At 53.9% G+C, this 20,598-nt stretch overlaps 8 protein-coding genes across 8 annotated transcripts; 5 read left to right on the forward strand and 3 right to left on the reverse strand.

Moving 5' to 3' along the window:
* Positions 1-1,697: 1,697 nt before the first annotated feature.
* Positions 1,698-2,589, reverse strand: GUITHDRAFT_121399 (hypothetical protein; the record flags this gene model as incomplete). Its single annotated transcript, XM_005819357.1, has 4 exons — positions 1,698-1,751; positions 1,957-2,037; positions 2,097-2,144; positions 2,206-2,589. 4 exons carry the CDS (start codon positions 2,587-2,589, stop codon positions 1,698-1,700), a joined length of 567 nt encoding a protein of 188 aa, XP_005819414.1.
* Positions 2,590-3,302: 713 nt separating this feature from the next.
* On the forward strand, positions 3,303-3,963 carry GUITHDRAFT_156335 (hypothetical protein). Its single transcript, XM_005819358.1, has one exon. It carries the CDS (start codon positions 3,361-3,363, stop codon positions 3,610-3,612), a length of 252 nt encoding a protein of 83 aa, XP_005819415.1. The 5' UTR covers positions 3,303-3,360; the 3' UTR covers positions 3,613-3,963.
* An 841-nt stretch (positions 3,964-4,804) lies between these two features.
* GUITHDRAFT_148639 (hypothetical protein) lies at positions 4,805-7,897 on the reverse strand (the record flags this gene model as incomplete). The annotated part of the gene is made up of 1 exon (XM_005819359.1): positions 4,805-7,897. One exon carries the CDS (start codon positions 7,895-7,897, stop codon positions 4,805-4,807), a length of 3,093 nt encoding a protein of 1,030 aa, XP_005819416.1.
* A 390-nt stretch (positions 7,898-8,287) lies between these two features.
* Positions 8,288-9,939, forward strand: GUITHDRAFT_121401 (hypothetical protein; the record flags this gene model as incomplete). Its single annotated transcript, XM_005819360.1, has 3 exons — positions 8,288-8,388; positions 8,448-8,582; positions 8,631-9,939. The coding sequence occupies 3 exons, from the start codon at positions 8,288-8,290 to the stop codon at positions 9,937-9,939; spliced, it is 1,545 nt and encodes a 514-aa protein (XP_005819417.1).
* Positions 9,940-10,550: 611 nt separating this feature from the next.
* On the forward strand, positions 10,551-14,189 carry GUITHDRAFT_121402 (hypothetical protein; the record flags this gene model as incomplete). Its single annotated transcript, XM_005819361.1, has 1 exon — positions 10,551-14,189. One exon carries the CDS (start codon positions 10,551-10,553, stop codon positions 14,187-14,189), a length of 3,639 nt encoding a protein of 1,212 aa, XP_005819418.1.
* A 1,535-nt stretch (positions 14,190-15,724) lies between these two features.
* GUITHDRAFT_121403 (hypothetical protein) lies at positions 15,725-17,656 on the forward strand (the record flags this gene model as incomplete). Its single annotated transcript, XM_005819362.1, has 10 exons — positions 15,725-15,808; positions 15,905-16,481; positions 16,531-16,581; positions 16,632-16,687; positions 16,736-16,946; positions 16,998-17,085; positions 17,135-17,192; positions 17,245-17,350; positions 17,442-17,500; positions 17,555-17,656. The coding sequence occupies 10 exons, from the start codon at positions 15,725-15,727 to the stop codon at positions 17,654-17,656; spliced, it is 1,392 nt and encodes a 463-aa protein (XP_005819419.1).
* A 930-nt stretch (positions 17,657-18,586) lies between these two features.
* On the forward strand, positions 18,587-19,594 carry GUITHDRAFT_121404 (hypothetical protein; the record flags this gene model as incomplete). Its single annotated transcript, XM_005819363.1, has 1 exon — positions 18,587-19,594. One exon carries the CDS (start codon positions 18,587-18,589, stop codon positions 19,592-19,594), a length of 1,008 nt encoding a protein of 335 aa, XP_005819420.1.
* Positions 19,595-19,708: 114 nt separating this feature from the next.
* Positions 19,709-20,598, reverse strand: GUITHDRAFT_121405 (hypothetical protein; the record flags this gene model as incomplete). The annotated part of the gene is made up of 2 exons (XM_005819364.1): positions 19,709-19,746; positions 20,184-20,598. Coding segments are annotated over 2 exons (453 nt in total), but the record flags the coding sequence as incomplete, so codon positions are not given.

Consider the following 20,598-nt stretch of genomic DNA (forward strand, 5'->3'; position numbering starts at 1 on the left):
TCCTCCTCCTCCTCCTCCTCCTTCCCTCCCTCCCTCCCTCCCTCCCTCCCTCCCTCCCTCCCTCCTTCCTCCCTCCGCCTCCCTCCCTCCCCTCCCCTCCTTCCATCCCCCATCCCCTTCCTCCCTCCTTCATCCCCGCCACTTCCTCCCTAATCTCCCTCTGCTTCACCTTCTGCAGGTCTTGGTGCCTCCGGTGCGCCTCCTCCAGCTGCAGATGGACTTTCAGCAGAGTCCACAACACCCCGCAAACTTCTCACCTGCTTCTCGAGGTTTCTCAGGTCCTGTAAGTATCCCCGAGCTCGAGGCGGGGAGGTGACTGTGATGCCCGTGGCCTCCTGCGGAGAGGAGGAGGGAGGAGGAGAGATTCTGAAGAAGAGCTTAGGAGGAAGCAAGGTTGAGATTGAAGATCTGAAGGAGAGGGAGTAGAGGGGGGCAAGGAGGAGGTAGGGAGTAGAGGGGGAAGAAGGAACCGAGAACAATGATAGAAGGAAAAGGAGCAGGAAGAGCAGGAGGAGGATGGAGAAGAGCAGGAGGAGGAGGAAGAGCAGGAGGAGGACGAGCAGGAGGAGGACGAGCAGGAGGAGGACGAGCAGGAGGAGGTGACAAGAACGATGAAAGAGGGGAGAGGCGGAGGATGAGGAGGGAGACACAGGAGGGAGGGGAACGGGGCGGGGAGGAGGGTAGGGGCGGTGGTGGGATACCCTGAGGTAGGAGGTAGGGAGCAAAGCGCAGCCTCAAGGTTCGCGTTTGCTGTCTGCAACTCGTCGTTGATCTCATGGGAAAGCTTCAGCCTGTAATGAAGAAGAAGTCAGGGAAAGGAACAAGAGGATGATGATGATGATGATGATGATGATGATGATGATGATGATGATGATGATGATGATGATGATGATGATGATGATGATGATGATGATGATGATGATGATGATGATGATTGTGGTGGTGGTGGTGGTGGTGGTGGTGATGATGATGATGATATGATTGAATGATGTTGATGATGATGGTGGTGGTGGTGGTAGGGAAACGAGGAGGAGGAGAGAATCGAGGACAAGGAAAGAAACGAGGACAAGGAGAGAAACGAGGAGGAGCTGGATGCTAGGGAGGAGGGGGAGGAGGAAGAGGAAGAGGAAGAGGAAGCGAAAGGGGACACCTTTGCCTTAGGAGAGAAACTTCCTGGTTTAGTGAGTCTCTCTCGAGGACAAGCGAGTTGAAGTCATTGGGAGAGCCAGTGGAAAGGACTGAAGAAGAGCAGCGAGAGGAAGAGGAGGAGACCGAGACAGGGACAGCGAGAGAAGGAGAAGAAGAAGAAGAAGATGTTAGAAATCGAATGTCAACATGCAAAGTGAAGGATCCAAAGCGAGGATAAGCAGAGTAGGAAGAAGATGGGAAGAGGCGGAGACAGAAGACGATCAGGAGAAGTTGACTACGAAGAAAGAGGGTGAACTGAGAAGAAGGACGAGGAGGAGGAGGAAGTGGTGGTGGTGGTTGTGAAGGAAGAGAAGGGAGTGAAGAGGAGGAAGAAGAAGATGAGGAGGAGGAAGAAGAAGAGGAAGATAAGGTAGAGGAAGAGGACGAGAACGAGAACGATCAGGTAGAGGAGGAAGAGAAGGGGGCAGGAGGAGGATCAGGAGGAGGAGGAGACGGACATTGAACTGTTCGTGCCCTGCTGTCATGCTTCTCGTCGTCATCCATGAGGTCTACTGGAGAGGAGACGGAGCTCGAGTACTTGAGACTTTCTGGTGTTGTTGGACCTGAGCAGCACAAGACTAGTCACAGAAGGAGAGGACGAAGGCGAGAGGCTGGAGCAGGGAGGGAGAGGAGGAGGGAGGGAGAGGAGGAGGGAGGGAGAAGAGGAGGAGGAGGAGGAATCATGTATTCCATGCGACAAGGACGCGAACAGTCGCAGCCATCATGTAAGAACACAGTAGATCATGCATGGCTGCATATCTACAATACCTGGCAATACTCGTCGTCTCTGTGCTTGAGTGGGAGAGTTTGGACCTGTTTGTGTAGCAGCAGGGTGTAGTTCTGATCGCTCTGAACAAGTCTGAGACAAGACGTCAGAGCAAGTGCAATGAATGAAGAAAGTAGATCACGTGTGTCTGGATGTCTGCCGGCTTGAGTTTCTTCCATGACTGTTTGCCCTGCAAAGGAAAGGCAATCATTCCAAACCAAGTCCGAGAACCTGTTCACTTCCACTCTTACCTTGTCAATTCTACTCTTAACCTCAGGTTTCAAACAGCTTCGTACTCTTGTTTCAGAATCTGTCTTTCCTTTGCTTGCAGCCGACGACCTAGCAACGCTCTTCTTGACCAGTTTCTTCTCCATCGTCTCCTTCTTATTCACAGATGCGCATGTGGCCTTTCCGTGCATTCTTGTCTCATCTTTCCCTCGCTGTCTTGAAGCTTCTCTCCCTTCCAGAGGAAAGACCAACATCAAACCATCATCGCTGTACCTGAGAGAGATCTTCTCCTGCCTCCCTTGTGCTCCAGAGAACTGGACCGAGCAACATTCCTTTGCCGTAATCCCTCCATCACCTCGGTAGGGGATATTCTCCAAGGGAGGGTCTTGCGTCAGTCTGCTCTCCATGACGCTTCCTTGTCACATCTCCCGCTGATCTGGGGAGCGTGAAACATGAGAAACATTGACAGGTTTGTTGCCATGAACATTGTGCGCTCCTGGACATGGCAATTCTACAATTTCATCTCTAGTCTTATTTTGGTAAACCTTTTGCTTTCTTGCTGAAATGGCAATTGCTTCTGATTGAAATGAGAGAGATTGATCATGAAAGCTCAATCATAGAAAGCTCATTCTCCGCACTCGTTTCTTTTGTTTGCAGCAGCAGCAGCAGCAGCAGCAGCAGCAGCAGCAGCAGCAGCAGCAGCAGCAGCAGCAGCAGCAGCAGCAGCAGCAGCAGCAGCAGCAGCAGCAGCAGCAGCAGCAGCTTGATTTGCATTCCTGGTGCAACTGCTCCTTCTCTCCTGCTTGTATTCATCCTTCTTCTCAACCTCATTTCTCTCCTCCTTCTCCTCAGCCCGATGTATGTCCTGAGTCTTCCTTTCGTTCCTAATCGCCTCTCCCTCCCTCCCCTCCCCTCCCCTCCCCTCCCTCCCTCCCTCCCTCCTCTATGTTGTTTTTAAAAAATTTCTACACGCCAATTCGGTTGCTCCACCTACCCTATGGTTCAACTTCAAAATTCTGGTATGACCCCCTTTTGTCCCACACCCTACCCACTACAGTTCCTGGTAATGATTGGACTGAGATAGGGTACAAATATAACCCCTACCCCTCACCTATCCATCACCTCTTCTCCCTACCTCGCGATGTAGCCGCTCCCCCGAGCCTGCAGAATCATGGGCCATGGCATGTCGACCTGAGCAACGCGACTCCATCACCAGCTCGGCACCCAGCAAGCCCTTCCCCTGCCTCTCAGCAGCTATGCAGCGCATCTCTACCCGCCAGCGACAGCAAGCCAGCCCTCGGGTCTGCTGCCTTCGGAGCAGCAACGAAATCAGGGGCGAGGTAGTGTACTGGACGATGAGGGCTCGTCGACCAGCCCTCAGCACCTGCAGCTCTCTGGACGATCAGCTCCAAGGACAGAACGTGAGGTAGGCTGGTATCTGAATATACGGTGCATTGGTTCGTGATCGTTCAATGGTGAGTAAGGAGTAAGGCGAGCCGAAGCAGCTGTCTTGCAGATCGACGTCCTGCTGCGTCTGCCATAAGGTCAGCCGCTCGAAATCCGATGGGATAGCCTGCCCTTCGAACAGCGATAGCGTGTCTTATCACCTTCAATGAGGACAACCGAAGTTCAGCAGACTCGTGGAGGTATCAAGGAAAGTTTGTCAAGGTCATGTTGTGTAGTCAACACACACACCGGCGACTTCACGAGAAGGGTAGAGATGCGACAAGACTGAGATCAAAAAAGTAGAAATCTCTCAGTTCACCTGAGGTAAACTACACACAAACATCACTCTCTTCTCTTTTCCCCTCCCCGCCTTCCTATCAGCTTGCGCTCCCAAGCTCATCGAACGACAACAGCCCTTTCAAGAGGACGATTGACTCAGCCCTGTCTTGTCCCTCCCCCTCTTCTTGCGCCTGCTCCTGCTCCTGCTCCTGCTCCTGCTCCTGCTCCTGCTCCTGCTCCTGCTCCTGCTCCTGCTCCTGCTCCTGCTCCTGCTCCTGCTCCTGCTCCTGCTCCTGCTCCTTTCCCTCAGCGTCATCTGACAAGGGCGAAGGCTCGACCTGAGGAAGCAGACGAGGCGGGGGTTTACAAGGCTGTAGGAGAGCAGCACGTAGCGCGAAGTAGAAGCTCCAGTCGATGATCTCAGAGTAGAAGAGCAGGAGGGCAGCCGGCGACCGCGTCTGCCTGCTGCTGCCATGGCAGGGACGGAGAGCGTCGATATGCATGTCGAGCCTGCAGCAGCGGCTGGAAGCGACAAGGTCAGAGCCCAGCTGGAGACGGAGGTCAGCCGTGGAGGTATTGGCTTCTGAGCTAGTTTACTGACGGTTGGGTACAATCTGTGCTGATGGGTCTAGCTAGCGTCATCAGTGAGGCAGCGGCTGACACTAACCTTCTCCCACGATCACATGCAGCACAGCCCCCTCCTGCTCTCGCTCGTCCTCCTTCCCATCGTTGACTTCATCCCCAAACAGCAAACACACATGTTGTGAAGGCAAAGAAAACCCAACAGTAGTGTATCACACTCAAACATACCATCAATAAACTACAACCAGCAATAAAAACATAACTCATCTCTCCTCTTCCGTTGATAAATTGAAGACATCCTCTTCTATCCTCAGATTATAAACCCAGGTTTTTGAGCTTCTGAATGATCTGCCGCTTCGTCCTCATCGCCTCCTCCCAGCCCTTCCTCTCCCCCTTCACGTCCTCTGTCCTGATGTCGTAGTACGTGGCCGACAGCCGCTCCTCCGGCTCCAGGAACTTGTTGGACGTCTTGAAGGAGCTCCCCGTCCTGCACAAGGACACATCGCCCATGAAGAACCGCGACAGCCTCCAGCTCTTGATGAACATCCGCCGCTCATGCCGAAGCACCAGGTCCGCGAACGGGAAGAACCAGATCCTGTGGACGTCGTGCGAGTCGATCTCGTAGCTGCGGTTCATCATGGCGATGATCAGGTTGAGGAGGAGCAGCTCCGAGAGGATCGACCATGAGATGAGCAGCATGAAGGAGAGCGTCGGGTTGACAGATGCGAGGAGCAGCTGGGTGGAGAAGACGTAGTCGTCTCCGAGAGAGTTCCAGGTCAGCTGGAGGAAGCTGGCCCCCGGGGTCGTGAGGTAGTTGAAGAACCTCGTGCTGTTGTTGTCCTCGTACAGCTTCTGCACGTCTGCGGTCTGCAGCATGGTGTACAAGGCGAGGCTGAACCCGGTCAGCGTGACCCCGTAGATGACGCAGTAGAGGCTCACGTCCTGTAGGAGAATGTCGTAGATCATGATCATGATCGTTCCCACCCGCTTGATCGGCAGCAGCAGGTGGAGCAGCAGCGAGAATACCAGCACCGTCGACATCGCCAGCAGCAGCACGTCGGCAGCCGTGTCCGTAGGAGCGTGTATTGGGATGCAGAAGACCAAGACGGCAGTGAGGATGGAGAGGATGGAGGAGATATTCTTCTGCAGCAGCTTCTTGAAATCCATCCTCTTGTACCTCTCCGAGGGGTTCCTGTCGGTCTGCTTGAGGTGTCGATGGGTCCAGCCGAAAAATAAGAGCCATACCCCCAATGCCTTCACCAAGACGTTCAGCGCAAGAGTCCACGAGTGGAGCGAGTGTAGCTCAGGTCCCTGCTGCTTCTGATCCCACTGCTTCACCTTGAGGACGAGGAGCGCGACGAAGGCGACCAGGAACAAGGAGAAAGGCAGGGCCGTGTCGATCAAGTAGATGCGACGACCGAAGCGCTTCCACTTGGTCTCGATGAGCCGGTTGATGAAGGGATCGTTGACAAACTCCTCCACCTCATGCTCTACTATCACTTCCAGAGCGCTCCTCCACTTGGGGTGCGAGTGCATGCGCGTCTTCTCGGCCGCAGCCGGCCACCACCAGCGTAGAGACAGGGCTGCCTTGCTTGTCGTTTGCTCCTTCTGCTCCTGCTCCTCCTCCTTCTCCTTTTCGTTCTTCACCTCCTTCTTCTCCCTTCTGAACGAGTCGATCTGGTCCAGACTCACCTGGGTCCGCTGCTTCGACCCGAATGCCCACAGAATCGTTTTCATGTATCGCTCCAGGATGAAGTAGAACGTGTCCACGTCCCCATGCCGGGCTGCGAGCGTAAGCGGGGTGTAGCCGTCCTTGTTCAGCATGGTCAGCAGCGTCTCTGCCTCTTCCTCTGCCTCTTCCTCTGCCTCTTCCCCTGCCTCTTCCTCTGCCTCTTCCTCTGCCTCGCCCATGCTGCTTCGAGAGGTCTTGCTCCCGTCGCCTCCAGTCATGTCCCGCAGGATGTTATCGATACGCTTTTCCGCCTCGATCAAGCACGATATGACCTCGTGATGTCCGTGCAGTGTAGCTATGTGCAGAGCCGTGTTGCCGAACTCGTCCGCGGCATGCAAGATGCTCTTCAAGTCTTGTGCGTTTATCTGAGCTTCGTTGAGCCATTCAGGAGCAAGCACGTGCTTTAGCATCAGACAAATCCCTTGCCAGCCGTCAAGAGTTTGCAAGCAATCACACTTGCTTTCCTTATGACTGACCAGCTGACTGTAGACAAAGTCAAGGATGGCCTTGCACACATCCTCGTTGCCTGTGCTGGCAGCAAACGACAGCGGATACTGTCCCCAGTACTTGTGAGACCCGGTGGAGGAGTCCTTGTTGTCTTCGAGCTTCGATAGGGCTACAGGCTTCCGGTCGGTGCCAATGGGCTCGTCGGTCAGATATGCTCTGAGCAAGCCGAGCCGGGAGACATCGACATCGGTCTTGATGAGCGAAGGGAGGAAGAAGTCTCCGATCGCCCTCCGGTGTAGGATGAGATCACTCTCTGTGACTTTGGACTTGTTGTGGTCGCTGCTGGGTTTCGGATACAAGATCCACTTTACCATCCCACATACACCGCCAAAGCAAGCTTGTGTCCTGCTGCTCTTCACCTGGCCCTTCGCTTCTTCACCCTGGCCCTTCGCTTCTCCGTCCTCGCCCTTCGCTTCTTTGCCCTCGCTCTGAGCGACTTCGTTTGATGGCTTCGACGTTCGTTTTGGCGGTGCAGTAGCGTATCTTTCAAGCAGCCATTCCACAGTCTCCTTATCCTCGTTGGCGATGCATATGTGGAGGATGGTCTCACCTGTGTACAAGCCGCGAGTGGCTGCAAACTTGCCGTCTTTCTGCCAACGTTGGAACTCGCTTTCATAGCCAAGCAGCACCTGCTTTTCCGAGAACCAATTGGCTTCCAGAAGCTTTGTTGCGAGTCTCAGCATAGATCGTACATTGTCTTCGCTGGTGTATGCGAGGAGGAAAGCGATGTGGACAACGGAGTCACCCATGGGACCGATCGGGATTCCAAATGTTGTATGATCGTTGATGCGCTGTTTGAGGCTTGTCAAGTTGGTTTCTACCCAGTCGTCCAGTTGAACGGAGGACAGCTCCTTCGCTTTGCTGAGATCTGAAAAGAATTTCCACAAGTCTGTTTCAACTTGCAGCTTCGTGTGTAAGCTTCGTATCGATGAAACATCTGACAAACGTCTCGAAGTTATGATGCTTGTAAGAGTTTCCTGTTTCCTGTCATTGTTCCCCCTCACACCATCGTTCTGCTTCGGTTTCGCACTTTCTCCTATGAGTTTTGCTGCTGGTGCGAAAACTTCGATGTAATACTGGTCCTTGTTGTCATTGCTTCCATTGTTGTCCACCCTACGTTCAGCCCCCTCGTGTTGTTCACCGATTTCTCTATGGTCTCCTACCTCCATAGGTTGTGAAACTATCACGACTCACTTGGATTTTTCTTCCGAGTGTTGCTTCACAGTGTCCTGTCCTTCCTCCTGCGAACTCTGAACGTCCTCATATCTCTTCATACGACCTTGTCCCCTCGCTTCTGCTCTTCCCCCGCCTCCTCTACCTAGCAGTTGCTGTCAGTTCTTTGCTGTGTTGAACGAACCAAAGTCGAAATAAAAAAGAAAGAAGGACAGTTGTCCTTCCTTGGCTGCACCCCTACCCATCCTTTTCTAAGATCAACTCTGTCCTTAGTAGCAAGTACCCCTCCATTTACATCCTTATGAAGAATGAAACACCACCTTGTTCTTCTCTACACCTCCCTACCCCATCGTCTCTGCAAATAGGGCTGCGGTGTCCTACCCGACATGCAGCACTTCCTACCGGTGCAGGTTGGGGCGATGAGGAACGTGGCGCTCATGCTTGCGGTACTTTGCATGCAGCAGAGCGAGTCACAAGATCCGAAGAGGTGAAGAGAAGGAGCACGCCTTCCTCAACTCGTCACCATGCTGACCTCGTTGTTTCCAGCATCATCTCCACTTGGATCAGGGGTCCCAAGAGCAGGATGAAGAGTGAAGAGAACCATCTTGATTTCGATGCGTCCAAAAGCTCATCCTTCCACCTCTCACCACATAGATTCTCTGTGAAGCATCAACTTTCCATGTAAGAGGTTGTCTGGATCAGCCCCTCACGACTGATTTCCTACGACAGGGCTTTTCCCAAGTTGTTCATCGGACTCGATGTTGTCCGTTTGGGCCCTTGCGACGTTACGAGCCCTTTCGCCATCATCAAAGTTTCGGACGAGCACGATGTTCAGAACTGCAATGGCATCCTCGGCCTTGGCTACTCTGACAGGACTGGTAGCCTCTCCTTTCTAAGGACGTTAATGTCAACTGCCAGACCGAGTTGGCACGTAGAGCAGGGGGAGGACGCCGTTCTGATGTCAAACAGGAAGTTTGCTTTCTTGGCGAATGACAAGGCTGGAGAGCTTCAGCTCGGGGGCTACGATGAATCTTCTGTGGCAGATCCTGTCTTCTTCACCCCAATGTTGAACTCGAGCGGGTACGCGGCGCATGTCCTGTCGTTGAGGTACAACGGGGTCGAGCTGCTGCGGAGCAGCTCAAGTGATCAGCGCTATGTCATCATCCCCGACACAAGTGCAAGTTGCATCATGCTACCAAGTGTTAGCCCAACGGGCTCCTCGCCGTCCGTCTATTCAAGTTTCCTCGCCGAGTACGACAGCAACCCGAGCGGGGAGTTTGAGTTCACAGTGGGGGGGCTGGCAACGCAGGAAGGGAGAGGAAGCGGGCTGAATGGATACATGCAGAACACCACGTACAAGTTTCTCATCCCCCCTTCCAAGTGGAAGCCTCCCAGCGGGTGTGTGGAACCCTCGAAAAGTGCGAGCAGGATTGTGTTTGGTGATCCCATCTTTCGCTCGCTCATGGTAGTGTTCGATCTTGAAGGCCCGGTCTACAAGCTCGGTTTCGCAGCCATTCGACACGGGTACAGCATCGGGAAAGCTCCAATGAATCCCTGGAAATCAAGAAATCGAGAGTTCCACAAGATAACCGCTTTTCGCCATAGGGTCCGTCGGGGCAGCCCGCAGTCGCTGAGCAGAGGAAATTTCACCTCCGACGCGAGGTCAAGTCTGAGCTCCTCAGGGAGCGATCTAATAGGGGATCATGAGGTAAGGTACCTCCTCCACCTGGGCGTGGGGACGCCGATGCAGACAGTCCGAGTGATTCTTGATACGAGCACCTCCCTACTCTCTCTCTTCTCCAAGTCATGGTCCTTGGATCAGGGTAGCAACGGGCTCTACGACGCGTTCAACGAGCTCAAGGTCGGGACGAGTGCGAAATGGGCCTGGGTGGGCCTTGGGTTCCTAGGAGTCATCCTGGTAGCTGTGTTCCTACCCATCTGTGCCAGGAGGATGAAGCGGAGCCCGGCCAACCAGTCTGCTTCTGGAAAGAAGTACTACACTGCTCCCGTCTGCCCTGGCTCAGGTATGTGGGCCTGAGTACAGCCACAGAGGGTAAATAATAAACGAGGGTAGATGATAACTGAGGGTCAACAATAAACGAGCTTCATTTCCTTGAACATCGCCCCAGGAATCCTCACAGTCGGACTAGCAGGCAGGCAACTGAAGTGGGTTCCAATACTCCCACGTTGTTCCTGACGGTTGTGCGCAAGCTGTGAGGAAAGCATGACTGATCAGTGGGGACGGTGGGCTACGGAAGTCAACTGCTCGATCGGACGGCTGATAAGGCTGCTGCTGCTGTGCTGTGCTGCAGCCTCCGTTGGTCGATCACGACAAGAAGCTTCTGAGCTGACACTGAGAGGCTGCAATCAAGGAAGCGGAGATCGAAGTCATAAGTTGTAGTCTGCGCGGTGGGTGGGCGGGGCCAGTGTCACAAGTTGTTTTGCGGAGCAGCAACACTGCTGACAGAGTGGCCCGGCCGGCCGGGCCCCGGTGCCGCCCGTCACAGTGCTCGCCATATTCCATGACCTACTAGGCTCAGAGCCAAAGTCCAGGCGACTCCATGCACAGAGCTAGCAACGGAAAGAAAGATGTCAACTTGTGTTGACCCGGCTTCCCTGGTACGAGGAGCGTTGAAGGTCACTCTGCCGATGGCGGGGGGAGGGGAAGGCCACAAGTGCGGGGAAGGGCCGCGAGCAAGGAGAGGGTCACTGAAGGAGGAGGAGGAGGCTGCTGCTTCCGATGCTGAAAGTGTGGAAAGCTCTGAAGAGCGTGAGAGGGGCGGGGGCGGAGGGGAGGAGATCGAGGAGGAAGACCCCGTGCAAGTTCAGCCGAAGGCTCAAGGAGACATATCTTCGACTGAGTCATCAGCTGCAGTGAGTGAAGGAAAGAAGACGCCAACAAGACCTCACTGGACACTTGAAAAGGCAGGTACACTCGTGAGATCAACCTTTCCAGTCGGAAATCACACATCGGAAAAACTAGAGAAATCACCAACGAAATCTCGCTGGGGTGTGGCAATTGCAAACGTAAGAAATGTCATGAAAATGACCGCAGGCTTCCGATTCAGAAATCACAGTACATGCAAGAACTCGGACGACATCAGATTTTATGTGGTGACTAAAGATGGCCATGGAACAACCAGTGATCCCCTTAAGCTCCGAGAAAACTCCCAGAAAGCTCAAATTCAAAGTGAAATCTGGAAGTTCTTCCAACGTCTCAGTGAGAAGAAATCTGATGCTGGAGGCAGCGTTGAACATGTTATGCAAGAATTGCAAATCGTCATCTCTCAAGAGCAAATCAAAAGTCAAGAAAGGGAAAAACAAGAGCAACCAGGAATTCACACGGAAACGCATCCTAAGCAGGACCCACCTGAAGGAGCGAATGACTCAGCACGACATTCAGGAAATTCCCACAGCATGCCCAAACGTATTCCGATCGGTCCCATGGGTGACTCCGTTGTCCACATCGCTTTCCTCCTCGCCTATGGTAGCAACAATGAAGACTTTATGGTGAAGTTGGCAAAGACGCTTGCTTCAAAGGAAGGTGGATGTTACACCGAACAGCAGGTGCTGCTTGGCTATGAAAGCGAGTTCCAACGTTGGAAGAAAGACGGCAAGTTTGCAGCCACTCGCGGCTTGTACACAGGTGAGACCATCCTCCACATATGCATCGCCAACGAGGATAAGGAGACTGTGGAATGGCTGCTTGAAAGATACGCTACTGCACCGCCCAAACGAACGTCGAAGCCATCAAACGAAGTCGCTCAGAGCGAGGGCAAAGAAGCGAAGGGCGAGGACGGAGAAGCGAAGGGCCAGGGCGAAGAAGCAAAGGGCCAGGTGAAGAGCAGCAGGACACAAGCTTGCTTTGGCGGTGTATGTGGGATGGTAAAGTGGATCTTGTACCCGAAACCCAGCAGCGACCATAACAAGTCCAAAGTCACAGAGAGTGATCTCATCCTACACCGGAGGGCGATCGGAGACTTCTTCCTCCCTTCTCTCATCAAGACCGACGTCGATGTCTCCCGGCTCGGCTTGCTCAGAGCATATCTGACCGACGAGCCCATTGGCACCGACGGGAAGCCTGTAGCCCTATCGAAGCTCGAAGACAACGAGGACTCCTCCACCGGGTCTCACAAGTACTGGGGACAGTATCCGCTCTCGTTTGCTGCCAGCACAGGCAACGAGGATGTGTGCAAGGCCATCCTTGACTTTGTCTACAGTCAGCTGGTCAGTCATAAGGAAAGCAAGTGTGATTGCTTGAAGACTATGAAAGGCAGCGTCAAGTCGATCTGTCTGATGGTACAGCACGTGCTTGCTCCTGAATGGCTCAACGAAGCTCAGATAAACGCACAAGACTTGAAGAGCATCTTGCATGCCGCGGACGAGTACGGCAACACGGCTCTGCACATAGCTACACTGCACGGACATCACGAGGTCATATCGTGCTTGATCGAGGCGGAAAAGCGTATCGATAACATCCTGCGGGACATGACTGGGGGCGACGGGAGCAAGACCTGTCGAAGCAGCATGGGCGAGGCAGAGGAAGAGGCAGAGGAAGAGGCAGAGACGCTGCTGACCATGCTGAACAAGGACGGCTACACCCCGCTTACGCTCGCAGCCCGGCATGGGGACGTGGACACGTTCTACTTCATCCTGGAGCGATACATGAAAACGATTCTGTGGGCATTCGGGTCGAAGCAGCGGACCAAGCTGAGACTGGACCAGATCGACTCGTTCAGAAGGGAGAAAAAGAAGGAGAAGGAGAAGGAGCAGGAGCAGGAGCAGGAGCAGGAGCAGGAGAAGGAGGAGAAGGAGAAGGAGAAGGAGAAGCAGGAGGAGAAGGAGGAGGAGAAGAAGAAGAAGGAGAAGAAGAAGGAGAAGGAGAAGAAGAAGGAGAAGGAGAAAAAGCAGAAGCAGGAGCAGAAGGAGGTGAAGAAGGAGGTGAAGAAGGAGGTGAAGAAGGAGGAGGAGAAAGAGCCGGAAACAAAGAAGGAAGTGCAAACGACAAGCAAGGCAGCCCTGTCTCTACGCTGGTGGTGGCCGGCTGCGGTCGAGAAGACGCGCATGCACTCGCACCCCAAGTGGAGGAGCGCTCTGCAAGTGATAGTAGAGCATGAGGTGGAGGAGTTTGTCAATGATCCCTTCATCAACCGGCTCATCGAGACCAAGTGGAAGCGCTTCGGTCGTCGCATCTACTTGATCGACACGGCCCTGCCTTTCTCCTTGTTCCTGGTCGCCTTCGTCGCGCTCCTCGTCCTCAAGGTGAAGCAGTGGGATCAGAAGCAGCGAGGAGCTGAGCTACACTGGTGGACTCTTGCGCTGAACGTCTTGGTGAAGGCATTGGGGGTATGGCTCTTATTTTTCGGCTGGATCCATCGACACCTCAAGCAGACCGACAGGAACCCCTCGGAGAGGAACAAGAGGATGGATTTCAAGAAGCTGCTGCAGAAGAATATCTCCTCCATCCTCTCCATCCTCACTGCCGTCTTGGTCTTCTGCATCCCAATCTACACTTCTACGGACACGGCTGCCGACGTGCTGCTGCTGGCGATGTCGACGGTGCTGGTATTCTCGCTGCTGCTTCACCTGCTGCTGCCGATCAAGCGGGTGGGAACGATCATGATCATGATCTACGACATTCTCCTACAGGACGTGAGCCTCTACTGCGTCATCTACGGGGTCACGCTGACCGGGTTCAGCCTCGCCTTGTACACCATGCTGCAGACGGCAGACGTGCAGAAGCTGTACGAGGACAACAACAGCACGAGGTTCTTCAACTACCTCACGACCCCGGGGGCCAGCTTCCTCCAGCTGACCTGGAACTCTCTCGGAGACGACTACGTCTTCTCCACCCAGCTGCTCCTCGCGTCTGTCAACCCGACGCTCTCCTTCATGCTGCTCATCTCATGGTCGATCCTCTCGGAGCTGCTCCTCCTCAACCTGATCATCGCCATGATGAACCGCAGCTACGAGATCGACTCGCACGACGTCCACAGGATCTGGTTCTTCCCGTTCGCGGACCTGGTGCTTCGGCATGAGCGGCGGATGTTCATCAAGAGCTGGAGGCTGTCGCGGTTCTTCATGGGCGATGTGTCCTTGTACAGGACGGGGAGCTCCTTCAAGACGTCCAACAAGTTCCTGGAGCCGGAGGAGCGGCTGTCGGCCACGTACTACGACATCAGGACAGAGGACGTGAAGGGGGAGAGGAAGGGCTGGGAGGAGGCGATGAGGACGAAGCGGCAGATCATTCGGACATTGAAGAACGTCATGAGAGCTGACAGGCAGTAGATTCATCGACCTCGTTGGGTCTTCATCTGCTCCCTATGTTCCCATCAAGCAGTGAGTGGGAAAGTGAACATTGTATCCTATACCTCATACTCTACACCCTTCACCGCATTCCATCCGCTTGCTCCTTTCTCTTCTCTTAGGGCACAGTGTTGCCCTGGCTCGAGAGCTGCAGGAAGAGAAATTTTTTCCGAAAGTTTTTTGTGATGAGCAGGAGGAGGAGGAGGAGGAGGAGGAGGAGGAGGAGGAGGAGGATGTCAAACCCAAGCATCCAGTGAGGAGAGCCTCAACCAGACTGCTGTCAAGGCCATCGTCTTCGTCCTTGTACTCCGTATATGCTCACCGAGTCAGTTTTGCTAGCTGACTCCGCCGTGCCAGTCAGCTAGCAAACTGTTCACAGCCCGTTTAAGCTGGTTTAAGGGGCAAGGATTGTATATGATTCAATGGCTGGTGACCGTCGGCGACTGAGTTCCGACTGAGGTCAGCACTGAGGTCGTCAACTCTCTCAGGCCTGATGATCTCCAACTTGAATTTCGTAGCAGTATCCTCCGAGCTTCCGGGGCCCGGCCGGGGCCCCGGGCCGCCCGGGCCGCCGCTCAGTGACGGTCCACACCGCGGCACGAGTCTGAGTAGACCCCATAGCGCCTCTTGATTCCAGGCCGCCCCTGCTTCAAGCCCCAAGCTCCAAGCATCCAGATCTCCTAAGTCCCATATTAAGCTCAAGCCCACAACCTTACACCTTGGTTCACTACTGGGTGAGACGCAAGCCCTGAACTTGTGGCGTCTGAAAGAACTTGTGAGGTTATTAGAACCTCTGAGTCTGTTCTCAGGCGGCTTAAGCGCTGGGAACTAAGATTGTTGTCGACGGGGCAAAGGTTTTTACGGCCCCGTCACTGCTGCTTACTGGTACCGGCTCACAGTCAGGGGTGAGGGGACGGTGGTACCATCGAGCTGTCTTGACCACCCCTGGCCTGGTTCCAAAAGCTGTGATTGAAGAAGGGGTGGGGTGGTGTTGAAAGGGGGGTAGGTGCAACGGAGGGGTGGAGGGTACTTGGCCCCTGGAGAGGGGGATCGTAAAACGTGTGTGGGGAACAAAAACGCACCGTATTCGCGTCCAGATCCAAAGAGGATACGAAGAAGAGGAGCTGAGAGAGGGGAACGAGGGAAAGAGGAACAAGACTTAGAGGCAAGCGAGGTGTAGAAAACGAGGAGGACAAGGCAAGCCTTGATTGAGCGATAGTGTCGTGGTGGTGAAGGAACAAGCGATCTGTGGGGGTAGATATGGCAGTCGTGTTGCACGGCACGAAAGGAGTGGAGTAGTCCGAGACACATGGTGGCATGCTTTTACCTATTTTAGCAAACTGCTTATTCTTTGGTGAAGCAAAATACTGAATCGATGTGCAACTAGCCACAGGTTTATCCAAGAATTCAGCATCGCTCCCACTGACAACGAGCAAATATGAAATTTCTTTCCCTGACGATCACAAAGTTTGTGCTCTTGGGAACTCTTTTCTTATTCTCATCTGCTAGTGACGACCATGATCACGATGCTCATGCTGACGATGCCGATGACCATGACCATCATCATGGCGAGCTATGGTACGGACATTTCCAGCTTTCAAGTGCCGTGTATACACTGAATCTGCAAAGAGCTGGGGAGGTGTGTCAGTATCACTTGCCTGACATCGTGTTGCTCCCTCTGACATGTCTCACGTCAGGAGTACGTCGATGATTCCCTCAAGATCGCAATCTTCAAACATGCGATCATTGCAGAAAACACCACAGAGGATGCGATCGCTGCAGAGATCAAAGAGAGGTTCGAGGATGAGTTGCCTCACGTTCTGCAAGGAGAGACAGCACAGCTGGGATCGTCTTCAGCCAAGTTGCTCAACTACATCCCTGTCGACTTGTTCGAGCTGGTTCCTGACAAGATGGCTTCCAACACTGTGATCAAGTTGTCAGTGTTGGAGGCAGGAGAGTACGTTATCTTTGCCAATCATTTCCTCTCTGAGTGGGAGGGCTCGATGAGATTCATGATGGATGTGCATGGAGACGCTGTCATCCCCGATGCCTCGTCTCAGTGTCACTCGACCTTGTCCTCCTCTACTGTCTGGGGGCTCTCGATCTTGGGAGCGATGATCGGAGCTGTGATGTCACTCTCGGGCGTGTTGATTGTAGCCCCGGTGATCAGGATGAAGGAGGTGTGGGTGCTCAAGTACCTCAACTTCTTTGCTGCTGGTGTTCTCCTCTCCTTCGTTCTCGTCCATCTGATCCCCGAAGCTGGCAACCTGACCGGTGAAGTGATAAGGGGTGTGGAATACAGACTCTGAGCGCTGGTTGGCAGGCCGTGTGGATTGGAAAGTCAGCACAACCGTTCTGGCTGGGTTCTTTGCTGGTATAGATGACTTTGAGACACTTGCTCTTAAAATGATGCGGACGATGCAGGGCTTCTCATCGAGCATAGCATACACCTCTTCTTCACTCCCCAGGTCACGGAGCAGGTAACCGCCATTTCTCTGCCACGGTCCGACCTTTTGACGCCCTTTCAGGCAACCATTGGAGTTGCAAGTGGAAATCTGGCAGAGAGAGGAGAGTTGGTCCTCGTCGACCATCATGGGGAGGCAACCAAGGTGTCGGAGAAGGAGAACGCGCAAGAGATCGTGGCATGGGGAAGAATCGGCAACATCCTCATCGGTGACTTCTTTCACAACTTCTTCGACGGCGTGTCGACGGCCATCGCCTTCAAGTACTGCGGCACTGGTTCCCTTCCTTGAGCTCATACCCGCACATCCGGTCACTCTCTCTCACTAGGACTCGGCTGGATCGTCGTCGGCGCGTCAGTCGCACACGAGCTCCCACAGGAGCTGAGCGACTTTGTAGTGCTGTACAACTCAGGCTTGTACGTCTCGGAGCTTGTCAGAGCTGCTGCCTTGTCACCATTGCTCCAGGTCCATCAAGTGGGCTCTGATCAGCAACCTCATGTCCTCCCTCTCCGCTGTGCTGGGGGTATGCTTGCTCTGCCTCCTCCTCCCCTGAATTCTAACTGTTCCCGGGTCAGAGTATAGTCATTCTAGCAGCCACGGAGAGTATCGAGCACAACATCAACCACGACATGGGCCTCTGCCTTGGTTTCGGAGGAGGACTTCTCCTCTACATCGGAACAGGTACCCGAGATCTCCTGCCCTCCCTCCTCCCTCCCTGCTGCTAACAGACTCTTGCTACCCGCGTTCTCCTCGCGCTGACAAACTCACTCAGGCCTTGTAATGGACATCGTGAAAGTGAGCGACGTGCGATCAGCGATGATTTGCTGGCTGGTACGATATAAGAGTCTCATCGCGCTTTCATCCCTTCCTCACTTGCTCCAACAGTCGTTCATCCTCGGGGCTGTCGCCCTTGGCCTGACTGCCCTCAATCATATCCATTGTGAATGTTTCGGCGACGAGTCAAGTCATGAGGGTCACAATCACTGAGTGACTCCCGAACTTCCAAGTTCGCTTTACTCAAACTTTCCTTTCAAATGTCCCTGTACTAGACCAAGAGAATGTCGAATCATTGAATGTTTTATGATTGTTGCTAATAGCCTAGTAGTTCGGACCCGGTGACCCCGTCTCACGGTCAGATCGGCGGACGCCGGGTGGTCCGATCCGATCCGTCCAGTACGGTGACTTGCCAAGTTGAAAGATGATGCCTGAAGTGTTAGCACGGTGGCGGCATTCAAGCCTAGTAGTCATAGTAGCGGCGGCTGCGGGTTTAGGCAGCATCAGACTCGGAGCGAGGAGGAGGAGCTGAGGCTCATGGGCCCGCCGGGATCAGGCCCGGCCGGGCCCCCCTCAGTCCGGCCGGGCCCGGGGGGCCGGCGAGCTGAGGAGTCATGCGATCACTGAAACCCTGATAGTACCCCCACCATGTCAATTCATACCCTACCCTTCAAATAGAAGTGAAATATCTATATTCAAAAGGTAAAACTACCCCTACTTGATTCACACCCACCCGTAGCAAAATCCAGTAAAAAAGGGGAGGAGGTTGTAGGTGCTAACTAGCCAGGAAGGAGAAGGGGAAGAGGACGGGGGACGAGGAAGAGGAAGAGGAAGAGGAAGAGGAAGAGGAAGAGGAAGAGGAAGAGGAAGAGGAAGAGGAAGAGGAAGAGGAAGAGGAAGAGGAAGAGGAAGAGGAAGAGGAAGAGGAAGAGGAAAGGGACAGAGACAGAGACAGGAGAGTAAGAAGAATACAAAGATACACGTGTAGAGAGCGCATATTGTGAGCAGCAGTGTTTCAGCATGGCCAGTGTTCTGAGCTGGGTGGGTACGGTAGTACTGATCATTTCCATTGTGATGGGAGTCATTGGAACATACTTCCCTGAGCTGTTCTTGAAGATACCAAGTGGTGTGATACTCTGGGCAATGTTCGGGAACCCGGTTCCTCCTTACATCCTTTCGGATCCTTACACCATGGGAGAGTTTCCCACGTGGGCGCGCAAGGGGGATGTTATTGTGGCTGCTGCACCCAAGGCAGGGACGACGTGGATGTTGTACTGTTCGCATCAGATCAGGATGAAAGGAAGAGACTACAACTTCACCGATGTGAATATCGAGACGCCCTGGCCCGACTTGGTCCATCGACCGGGCCAAACTTGGAAAGACATCAAGTCGCTGTTGAATACGACTGTGCTGCCGGACGGGTCGAGGCTGAAGGATCATTGGGACAATCCGAGCCATCCTTTTCGCATCTTTAAATCCCACTATCATCCCTACAAGAGGAACGGAAAGCCGTACCAGGTCCTCCCAGTGCGGGAGTTCCCCAACATCAAGTTCATCGGGATAGTAAGGAACGGTCTGGATGTGCTGGCGAGCTTCTGTACCTTCTTCTACAACCACCGTCCTGACTTCAGGAAGATGTGGGGAGGGTTTCCCATGGCGTTCAAGAGCAACGAAGAATGTATGAACTTCCTCCTCCCCGACGGTCCTCTCGACTACATCTTCTTCGGATACGCCAAGGACTGGTGGGAGATTCGCAACCTTCCCAACGTCCTCCTGCTGCACTACTCGGACATGTCCAAGGACCTTGTTGGAGGAGTGAAGAAGATGGCAAAGTTCTTGGAGGTCGACCTGAAGCCAGACGAGCTCGACCGCGTGGTGGAGAAGTGTTCTTTCAAGTACATGAAAGCGCACTCCGACCAGTTCAACTATGTGCTGTGGAGCAACGAGCCCCCGCTCCCCAGCACAGCCATGTGCGGTACCATCCATTGCCCTGATAATCCCGAAGGAACGGTAGTGTACAAGGGCAAGTCAGGGCGAGGCAAAGCCACGTTCTCGGAAGAGCTGATAGCCAAGTGGGAGGCAGCGGAGAAGGCGGAGTTTGATGACCCTGCTTTGATGGACTGGGTGAAGAATGGAGGCAGCTTCCAGTAGGAAATCTTGTTGCCTGCTGGTCTTTTGCTCGCTGTCTTGTGTCGTCCAGCCTGTCTGGTTTGATTTGGTTTGATGGGTTTGTTCTGAAGCGATTTTGAGAGTAACTGATGGTAGTTACTCGTTTGCTTTGTAGCAGATCTGAGTTTTGTTTTCTACATTACAATTGTTTAGAGACGAAACGTGTAAACAAGTCTTGACGCCCTTCCTTCTTTCAGCATGTCTATAGGATTTCGTGCAAACTGGTGTTGGATACAAGCAAACCTGCCAACTCTCATCCATCTACATCTTTCACGACCACAATTGGCAAGTTGGGTGCAAACTATTTCTCCAATATGAGACTTGGGAAATCAGGTAGAAAGAACCAGAGGAGGCAAAGGAAACGAAGAAATGGAAGTTCAGGAAGGGGAGGAGGAGGAAGGGGAGGAGGAGGAAGGGGAGGAGGAGGAAGGGGAGGAGGAGGGAGGGGAGGAGGAAGAAGGAAAACTCATAGGGAAGCTGGTGCTGGAGCGGTTCTGGTATATTCCCATTCCCTCTTCTCGGATATAGGGCTTTGACAGAAGCGACATCACGCAGTGAGCTCCTCTAATACCAATCATCCTGCGTCCTGTGTCCTGCGTCCTGCGTCCTGCGTCCTGCTTCCTGCTTCCACCACAAGCACTCTCTTCCTCTGACTCCACCCCCTTGCCTGCCCCTCTCCCGACTTCCTCCTCGTCCTTGTCCTCGTCCTCGTCCTCGTCCTCGTCCTCGTCCCCGTCCCCGTCCCCGTCCTCGTCCTCGTCCTCGTCCTCGTCCTCGACCTCGACCTCGTCCTCGACCTCGACCTCGTCCTCCTCGTCCTCGACCTCGTCCTCCTCCTCCTCGTCCTCGTCCTCGTCCTCCTCGTCCTCGTCCTCGTCCTCCTCGTCCTCGTCCTCGTCCTCGTCCTCCTCGTCCTCGTCCTCGTCCTCGTCCTCCTCGTCCTCGTCCTCGTCCTCGTCCTCGTCCTCCTCGTCCTCCTCGTCCTC

This window comes from Guillardia theta (assembly GCF_000315625.1).
Source record: "Guillardia theta CCMP2712 unplaced genomic scaffold GUITHscaffold_228, whole genome shotgun sequence".
Lineage (NCBI taxonomy): Eukaryota > Cryptophyceae > Pyrenomonadales > Geminigeraceae > Guillardia > Guillardia theta.

Bases quoted from the DNA above. Each gene is read 5' to 3' on its own strand.
- GUITHDRAFT_156335 (XM_005819358.1), top strand. From the start codon at position 3,361: ATGGCATGTCGACCTGAGCAACGCGACTCCATCACCAGCTCGGCACCC.